The sequence below is a fragment of the Primulina eburnea genome, chromosome 6 (assembly GCF_022965805.1).
Source record: "Primulina eburnea isolate SZY01 chromosome 6, ASM2296580v1, whole genome shotgun sequence".
Classification (NCBI taxonomy): domain Eukaryota; kingdom Viridiplantae; phylum Streptophyta; class Magnoliopsida; order Lamiales; family Gesneriaceae; genus Primulina; species Primulina eburnea.
The window spans coordinates 4,588,730-4,598,437 of NC_133106.1; the positions used below are offsets into that span (position 1 = coordinate 4,588,730).

Genomic DNA, 9,708 nt, shown 5'->3' on the forward strand with positions numbered 1-9,708 from the left:
AAAACATATATATGCAAGCAATTTTTTTTAATGTTCCAAGAACTATTAATTTTGTACTCATATATAAATAACTTGTCGATGATCCATCCAAATATCCGTATATTAAGAACTTTATTATTTAAACTAGAAAATCTTTAATTAATTCTCTTTTTTTGTTCAACAACTAATTTTGTAAGTCTGTGTTTGAGTATATTTCGTGGAATAGGTCTAATAGAAAGATTTGTACTTGTTGAAAACCAATTTTCATAAGATAATTTATCGCTAAATAAAAAAAAGTTGTTCAATCGCACAATATTTCGATGTTTCTTCTCTAAATTTAGATTCGAAAATTTTAAAAAGTTGAGAATCATTACCCATTTGAGACGAGAATGCCGGGATTTGAGTTTGAGAACGATCAATACTAATTTCCACCAGATGATTTTCTCGACATACGGCGTTAAAGTTCTATAATTACCTTATTATTGAAATTTGTAAATTTTCAAGCAATTTTTGCATTTGGGTTATAATTCACCAGAAGGAAGCGTCACTTTCTCGAAATATATAGTGAAAATATTAGATGTGTGACGAGACACAAATCGAGTTTTAGACGGCGTCGGATTGCTAATACTTTCTCAACTCTAATGATAATTTGTTTGTTGAGATCTTGTTCTTAATCTTGTTCATCATCGAAAGAATCAATATCACAGCGGTCGGCATTGAATAAAAGAAAATCACGATCCTTGAATTCGGGCATGATGTTCACTTACCACCCCTACGACATGATCCGAGTTGACCCGACAAATCGACCGTTGCAAAACGGCGACATCATTTTGATAGTTGGTTATCAACTGTCACAAAATTGTGACCACACATTTCAAAGGTAATTAAAAAAAATTAAATATAACGGACCCGTCGAGTTGAACAGGTTCCATGGTTCCAACAAACAACGCGGCATCATGAACTTACCACAGGTTTCCACTCACTTTTATCAATTTTTTTTTATATTATATGGTTTGATTTACAAAATCTGTAGTTTGAAATTAAAATATCAACAATATTTTTGCATGCAATTCTCCAAAACAAAAATAATAATAATTGCGCTTTTATAACATTACATACAGTTTAATTTACACAAATTAGGTAAAAATTATCTAAACTATATTATTAAGAGTAGGTCTCTTGTGAGACGGTCTCACGGATCTTTTTCCATGAGACGTATCAATCCTACATATATTCACAATAAAAATAATGCTCTAAGTATAAAAAGTAATATTTTTTCATGGATGACCCAAATAAGAGATCCGTCTCACAAAATACAACCCGTGAGACCGTCTCACACAAGTTTTTGCCTATTATTAACATATCGCTATATATTGACTAATATTTCTTTATCAAAATATTGATTACTAATCTTTAGAAAGAAAGTTTAATAAAAAGAAAATTTATATATAAAATTAAATCGATTACTTCAATTCGAATATTTCTTTCAGAATCTTATAGATTTTACAAAACGAGTTCTTGTAGGATTTATTTATTTATTTTTATTTTATTTTCACATTGAAAATATAGATGAAGAATGATTAAAATTCAATTAAATTTGTTAAAGAATGGGTATTGCACAGGGTGGCATGAGTTTGTATTTTCCTAGGCTTCTGGAAGCTGTCGAATGATTATTTTTAGTTTTCCTCACATTTTTATATGTTTTTTCAAAAATTATTATTTTATTTTTACACCTATTTTTTCCACTTTTTAAAAAAATTTCCGTAGTGGCACATTTATTATACTTAATAAAATTTAAAAACCAAGGGCCACCAAGTGGGCTTATCAATCTGACACTTTGAATTTCCATTCTTTTTGCACCGGACCCTTCAAAGTCTAAGACCGGGCCGTGAGTATCATGATAAATAATACTTTTTAATAATAAAATACATAAAAATGATAGTTAATATAATATTATATTTGATTGATTAATTTGAGAAAATGTGATATTACAGTTTTGTCCTTTTGAAAATATTAATAAAATGTTTATAATATTATTTAATAATAGTAATATTATAATTTCAATTTAATGATTTGATTGATGTGAGATAAATGATTGATGATTTGATTGATTTAAGATAAATGATTGACATATGGATAAATAATACGGTGCACCAAACATGAGATTAGATTGAATAAGTTTTACATATTTGTCTTATATGTTTGTATTTATGTAATTTCGATGATTTATGTTATCAAATTAGTTTTGATTTGTCATCTTTGTTATTTTTGCAATTTTAATATTTTTTCGACATGATCTTGATGTAACACTTGCGATGTTTATGTGACTTCGATGAAAAATAATTAAAATTACAAAAAAAATTGAAAGATACAATACTAAAATTAAAATCGAGTAACATAAAGTACTAAAATCATAAAACAACAAACTTATATGGCTAAAATTAACATTTGTCCTAATTATATAATAGATTACAATTTACCAAATTTGTTGCATTACATGCATTTAATCAAGTACCTTTTATTTATATGTTCAAACATGTGTGATATAAAATAAAATAAAATAAAAAGATACGGAATTTGTAACTCAATTGATCTTTATGTGTAGGATAGAGTTGATGTTGATGTAGTATTCGATCCATTAGATTAAAAACTAAAGAAATTAAAGGACTATTTCTTCAAAGAGGATGTATACAGGTAAATTTTATTGATATTTAAAATAAAAAATAATATTCAGAACATAAAAAATAATATTTTTTATGGATGAGGCGTCTTCCTCGAAATTGTGTGCTGTAATAATAACCCAATATGAATGGAGAAATTGAGAAACAAATGCTTCAATTTCTTTAAAAAAATCTTCATTACACATTTGTTTCACCTTAAAAATTCCGTTGGCTGGGCAACAAATTCGCGATCCATTTCCATTTTTTTCCCATTTCTTTGTTCTTCATTCAGGTACTTCTCTTATTTCTGTACATATTGTTCTTAAATTGTTTTTCTTTGGTTTCATTTCTTCATGTTTAAATATTGAGTTTTTCTGTGCCTTTCAAGTTTAATTAAATACTCTGATCTCGCTTCTTTATCCAGCGTGATCAGTGGATTTACTTTCCTTGAGCACCCACAATATTGTGGTAAAGTGTGAATAGTTGAAAAAGATGTTTTCTTTTTGAAGGATTAGTTGTTGAAAATTATAAATTGACGCATTTAACTAGAAGGGATTTTTGTTTTAGTTCCAAGAATCTTGAATGTAATGGTCAAAAAGATCATAACATTGTGAAATTAAAGGAATGTATATGTGTTAGATTGTGATTTCGAAGAAACCATCGAATGTACAGGTCAAAGATCGAAACTTTAAATATAATCGAATTGTTCTGTTTTTTTTTTTTTTTTTTTTTTTTCATTTTAAGATTGTGAATTGGGGATTTATGCTGGTGTCTTGTGTTCAGGAATTCTCGTGTTCTTGTGTAAGGTAATAGTGGTGTAACAAAACGTATAGATGGGCGAGCAGCTGGTAGTGAATGTGGATCAGTTGCCAAAACCTGGGGTGGTTGAGTCTAATCCGCTGGTTCCTCCGGCTCTGGGCTATAGGCCTACAGAGAAAAACCCGGAGATGATGGGGCCCTCATCATCTACAGTGGCGGCGGAAGACAGTGAGGTGGTTGTTTTTGTGGAGGATGATGAGGAAGCAGATGAACGTGCTCCACTAATAGGGATAGGGGAGTGTCGTATTTGCCAGGAAGAAGATCATCTAAACAATTTTGAGAGCCCCTGTGCTTGTCGTGGAAGCCTTAAAGTAAATGTTTTATGGAGATGCATCATTCTTTTAGTTTAAGTTGGTTAACTATCATATATACTTGTTGCTTAATATTGTGCATTTAGATTGTTCGAGTTGATAAATAATTGAGACCCATATTTTGCAGTATGCTCACAGAAAATGTGTTCAGCACTGGTGCAATGAGAAGGGTGACATTATTTGTGAGATCTGTCATCAGGTTAGTTATGCTCCGTATGCCTTTGTAAGTTGTTTCTTTGATCTTTTACGAATGCTGGCGAAGACTAATGATATGAATTTAGTGGGATGCTTGTACAAACTTCAATTTTCGAAGTATTATGTTGGTTTCTAAATATCATATCTTCCCTCACAAGGATACACTTGAGGTATTCGAGTACTTTGTCCTACAATTATTTGGCAGCAACAATATCTCTACTGTAACATGTGATTCTGTATTTGATATTATGAATGTGTTGCTGGGTCTGTTTTATGGTTTTAAAAGCTTTTGTCACGCCCCGAGACCGGGGTTAGTCGACACCGGCGTTGTTCAACAATCACATAATCGCCAAACAACAAGCCTCGTAGTTCAGTATAAACCAAAACCAGTCTATTTCATAATTAACTCAAAATAATCTTGTCTTACAGTGATAAATTCCAAAACGAAATAAAATGTGCGGAAGCGATATACAACTTGAATCGAAACTTAGGAAGAACATAAGTGAGAAATCTTCATATCTCGAAACTTCATCTCCAACTCCAAAACACGTCTTATTCATCCTTGTCTACTTGATCTTCATTCTCATCTGGGGAGAAATGTAAGGGGTGAGTGTTTGGGAAACACTCAGCAAGTGGGGGCCGATCGATTACCACAAATACATATAAATATAATTTAAAACCCATATTGCAACTGATTTTTTTCAAAACGTAGTATCTCATATCAGATCAGAATCGGAATTGAAATGCGAAACAGAGATTATCCGACAATTCATAACAGAACGAATCAGAACAAACGAAAACACTGTTAATCATCTCGTTTCCATGGTCAAATTGTCCCCAATATGTTAGTCCTCTAAGGGGTGAGGCCAAAACACAGTTTTATACCCACTGATGGGGGCCGAAACACAGTTTTATACCCACTGATGAGGGCCGAAACACAGTTTTATACCCACTGATGGGGGCCATATATAATTTACAATCGTCGTTCCATATCCCACTCGAATCATAACAGTGCACCACAAAATCGGATGTATCAAACAACATTTATCGGAATTTTTGAATGAACTCAGCAGAATCAAAGAACATCGGAAATAGAAGAACATATCGTACATCGATCGAGATTTTATAAAATATATAATAGCATTTTCCGAAAATGATTTGACACACATAGACGCATGTCATGAAATACTTATACAAAGTTTAAATTACAAAGAAATACGTAGCAAAAGCCCACTTACCTGATTTCGTTTGGATTAAGGCGCTAGAAGGACATGCTAAAAGAACTTCGTTCGAACAAGGTTGCGGTAGAGCTTCGACTAGGCTGCTGCAAATGCTAAATTTCGAATTCTTGAAGTTATGGGGAGGGAGTTTGCTTCTTATATAGGCTTGAATAATCCACTATAAAGGTAAGCCCGTATCACTCCAAGAATGTCGCTGATTGCTTAATCAACGTGATGATTGCACTTTTCTCTCCCGAATGAACGTGGCCTCTTCTTGATTCAAGATACACACCCGAGATTCATGAGTGATTTTGGTTTTCCTTAAGTGCAAATGGAGAGTGATTTCCGCTGCATGAATCTCTTCCAAGATTGGTGCACTTCCATATGGTGATAAATGGTCAATAATGAAGAGACAATGATTATTCAAATTTTCATGATTATGATTGTATGGAACTAAAAATGTCGTGCCAAAAATGAGTTGAAATTTCCTATGACTTATATAGATTTTCTCGTTGCAAGATTGCGGGTCTTCACAGCTTTTAGTTGCTTCATTACTAAGAAATTTAGCTTTTGTTAGTGATCGATCCTATGATTATTAATGGAGTCAAGCTCCCACTCGGGATGGGAATTGTTGGGGAGTAAAATTATGCCTATTTTCTGTGACAGGCTATGTGTCACCATGATAAAAATATGAAATTTGAACCACAATCATTTACTCATGGTTTTGTAGGTGGAATCTACCAGTTGTGACTAGTGGCTGATACCATTATACTTTACAGCAAAAACAAGTCATTTGGTAGTGGTATCTTGTTAATAAATTTTTCGATTAAAGAACCTCCAGATAGGAATAAAATTTGCAACAACATATTGTTCGGAAGGAATTTTTATAATAACATCGGATTGGAAAACTGCAACAATTTTTTATTGTCGGGATGAAAAAAGATTTTGCCTGTTACCAGAAGAGAAAATGTAGATTCCTGTAGATGTATAAGATACATGCACGTGTCTGGTTTAGGTTTTAGCTGCATATGCTCTTGATGTATACATCCTTGCCTATTATCTTTTCAGGAGAATTAAAATCAACTGATAATCTGTTGCTAGATAGCCAACGGATGTTGAAATTGATTTTTTTTATTGGAAATAAGTGTAATTGAGCAAAATTTTAGTGAACTGATATTTTGTGTATTCTTTTGATTTAATCTTGACACATTGGTTTATGTTCAGCCTTATCAACCTGGTTATACTGTCCCTCCACGACCTCCACATGAGGAAACCACTATTGATATTGGGTAAGTTTCATATTCACTTGTTAAAATTTTATTCTTAACTGTGAATTCAGTTAAATTCTGTATTTTTTTAGGGGAGTGTGGCAAATTTCTGGCACACCATTTGAAATGCATGATCCTCGTATTTTGACACTTACCGATGCTGAGCGTCAGTTGTTCCAAACTGAATATGATGATTATAATAGCACACATGGTAGTGGTGTTCCGTTTTACCGTTCAGCTGCTACAATCGTAAGTCTTTGAAAAGTTTCACGTCTTAACGTTTGAGTGTTCCACAAAGAATTCAACTATTTTTTGAGTAATCATCAAATAAAATAAAAATGGAAGTTTCCTGAACCATTTTGATCTAAAATCTGAGGGCCGTATGAAGTAAAACTTTTGGTATTCTGATTTGCAGCTATTGTCTCTTCTGGTACTGAGGCATGGAATATCAATCACAGATGATGGTAGTGATGGGAATGGAGACGACGATGCATTGACTTCAATAACCGTGAGTGTGTAGGAACTATTTATATGATTACATTGTGATGTTATAGCTAAAAAATCATTGTATTTTGCGCAATTGATATCAGATCGCACTACTCCTCAAAATTGTTAGCAACGATTTTGTCCAAAAGCTCGAGTTGATTATAGGAGCTGATTCAACGCTATTTTTAATTTTTATGTTTGAATATGCACCCTTGCGTATACTAGGGGGATATACATATGCCTGGAATTAAAATTCAAGATAGGCACATGTATATTGGTCGGATATTGGATGGCGAAGGTCCAAAAATAAGCATCTCAGACCAACATAGTGAAATATTAAGGAGATTGCGCACCCCAGGTTTTAAACTCGTAGTAACCTGTCTTTGATAAAAATAACTTTTTTCTTTTTTCCCAAAATGTGTAGCTCACAAAAGGTGTGTATCAACAGTTCTATCAAATCCGTCATGGTCTTATATTAACCTCTCACAGTTATGGAATGTGATTTGTGCTCAACTCTCCTAAATGCAGCTTTTCATGACTCAAATTGTTGGCTTTCTGTTGCCATTCTATGTTGTACTCTGGATTATCAGCATTTTGCAGCGTCGGAGGCAAACACAGGTAAATTTCGTTTTAACTTTTTTACACCTCGTCTTCAATTCTTCTGAATATGCTATTCAACTCTTTTGAATCTGAAAACCATTGCTAATGAGTGTCAAAGATTTCAAGTTACATGCCTTTATATTTTGAGTTTCTTGAAACAGGAGGCTGCTGCACTGGCAGCAACCCAGTTCGCTATTGTGGTTCAGTCCTCACGGAACAGAGGCGGCCTTTTTGTAGCCTCAGCTCCACCACCAATCAATTCACATGGCCATCCCTGCACAGGCGGCTCGCCACCAGGAAGATGTTTAGGTGAAAATTGACATTTATGGGAGTCTTCTTGTGGCACACTATTATGCAGAAGAGACATGAAGCTCCCGCTCCCATACACAATGAGTTTTTCTTCTTTCCTCGACATTCTTACTAAGATTTGTTTCTGTTCCTGGTGTATAAGGAGATAAAAATCAAGATATATGGTTTGTATTTATTTTGTGGATTATTTGGTTAAATAAAAGTTTGTACATATGTGCTGAAGGGTTTAATAAAAATATGTTTTCTTCTCTTTTTTCTCTTAACTCCATTGTTTTCATTTTCCTGTCCCAAAATAATATTTTCTGTTAAAAGTAAATTTAAAGTAGAAATTTACTGTAAAAATAAAAATCTCAAACTCACAAAATATATTAAATTACACACTTTATAAAATTGTCTACTCATTTGTGTTCTTCACAAATTGAGAGACCTATTTATAAAAATTCTTTGAAATAATTCAAAAATAAATATATCATTATATACATCATCACACATTAATTTTCAATATTTGAAACTCTTATTTTCAATATTCAATAATTTCAACTCTTTATTTTCAACACTCTCCTTTGTGATGATGATCATAATATAATTATTGTCTTCATTACTTGTTTTTATACTACATCGTTAAAAACCTTACCTAGGAAAAATTCATTGGGATAAAAACCATAGTATGGGAAAATTAGTACAGTCATATAAACTCCCCTTCATGTTAACACGAACGATTCTTCACAAATTTCGTAGATTGCGCATCTCAGTGCTATATATATGATTTTTGAATATTGTCGTAGGAAGTGTCTTTGTGAACATATTTAATGAGTTTTTACTTTATTGAATGTAACGAATATCGATATCTTTATTTTTCTCAAGTTCTTGGGTAAATGCAAAGAACTTAGAGAGCATATGTCAGTTCTGTCTCTTTTTATATATCCTTCTTTCATTTGAGTAACATATGCAACATTATCTTCATATAGTATCACATGCTTCTTGTCGAATGATAATCCACATGAGATTTGGATATGTTCGGTCATTGATTTTAGTCACACACATTCATGCCTTGCTTCATGCAGTGCAATAATCTCGGCGTGATTTGATGAAGTTGTTACGAGTGCTTGTTTCTGTGAACGCCGAGAAATTACATTGCCTTCACGAGTAAATACATATCTGGTTTGAGAATTTGCCTTGTGTGGATCAGATAAATACCAAGCCAGCACCAGCATAATTAATTATGCTTTGATTGGTATCTTTTGAATACAAAAGTTTCAAGCTTGTTGTTCCTCGTAGATAACGGAATATGTAGAACCCGTAAATTGGACTGCGTATAAGCCATGCATAATTTCTAGTATTTAAATTAAAATGATTTTTATTGCATGGGTATTTAAATTCTTTTCTTTAAATTTATTTATTTTACGCAGTAGTTTAATTGTTACATTTTTCAATTAAATAAGTGAGGCCGGACTGGAGATGGAGTATTGAGATAAGTTAATAAAGACTTATTTAAGAAGTGGTAATTTAGCATGTTTATTTCATTAACTTATGTTTAATTATTTTTATGCATTTTATGTATAATTCATGCATGGTAGAATTTATTTCATACATTTTAAAAGTTCGTGCATTAAGATTTTTAAGTTGCATTTCACGTTCGAACGAGGATCGGAGACTGGGGAATTTTCAGAAAAATTATTTTATTACACGATTTATTTTTTTAAAATTAAGTGGGAAGCATTTTTAGGGTATTTCTCAAAAATAGGAATTTTTGGGTATTTTTACCCGCAGAATCTTTAATTTTTACGGTACGTAAATTTTATCAAATTGGAGGACTTTTTAATGGTTCAACTAATATTTTCAAAATCTTTCCAACACGAAA

General features: G+C 32.4%; 1 protein-coding gene across 4 annotated transcripts; it reads left to right on the forward strand.

The window, feature by feature from the left end:
- Nucleotides 1-2,782: 2,782 nt before the first annotated feature.
- Nucleotides 2,783-8,095, forward strand: LOC140833788 (uncharacterized). 4 transcript variants are annotated; one of them, XM_073198201.1, is made up of 8 exons: nucleotides 2,783-2,931; nucleotides 3,446-3,769; nucleotides 3,897-3,968; nucleotides 6,409-6,473; nucleotides 6,545-6,701; nucleotides 6,868-6,960; nucleotides 7,467-7,556; nucleotides 7,700-8,095. In XM_073198201.1, exons 2-8 carry the CDS (start codon nucleotides 3,473-3,475, stop codon nucleotides 7,856-7,858), a joined length of 933 nt encoding a protein of 310 aa, XP_073054302.1. In that variant the 5' UTR covers nucleotides 2,783-2,931; nucleotides 3,446-3,472; the 3' UTR covers nucleotides 7,859-8,095. The 4 variants fall into 4 exon arrangements, with proteins under 4 accessions (XP_073054302.1, XP_073054299.1, XP_073054301.1 ...); XM_073198198.1 differs by having other exon boundaries at nucleotides 2,789-2,931; nucleotides 3,423-3,769; XM_073198200.1 differs by lacking the exon at nucleotides 2,783-2,931 and adding an exon at nucleotides 2,948-3,114 and having other exon boundaries at nucleotides 3,423-3,769.
- The last annotated feature ends 1,613 nt before the right edge of the window (nucleotides 8,096-9,708 follow it).

Excerpts from the sequence above, each read along its gene's own strand:
- LOC140833788 (XM_073198201.1), top strand. The coding sequence starts at position 3,473 with ATGGGCGAGCAGCTGGTAGTGAATGTGGATCAGTTGCCAAAACCTGGG. Across the intron at positions 6,474-6,544 it reads GAAACCACTATTGATATTGG|GGGAGTGTGGCAAATTTCTG; the intron begins GTAAGTTTCATA and ends GTATTTTTTTAG. Across the intron at positions 6,961-7,466 it reads ATGCATTGACTTCAATAACC|CTTTTCATGACTCAAATTGT; the intron begins GTGAGTGTGTAG and ends TCCTAAATGCAG.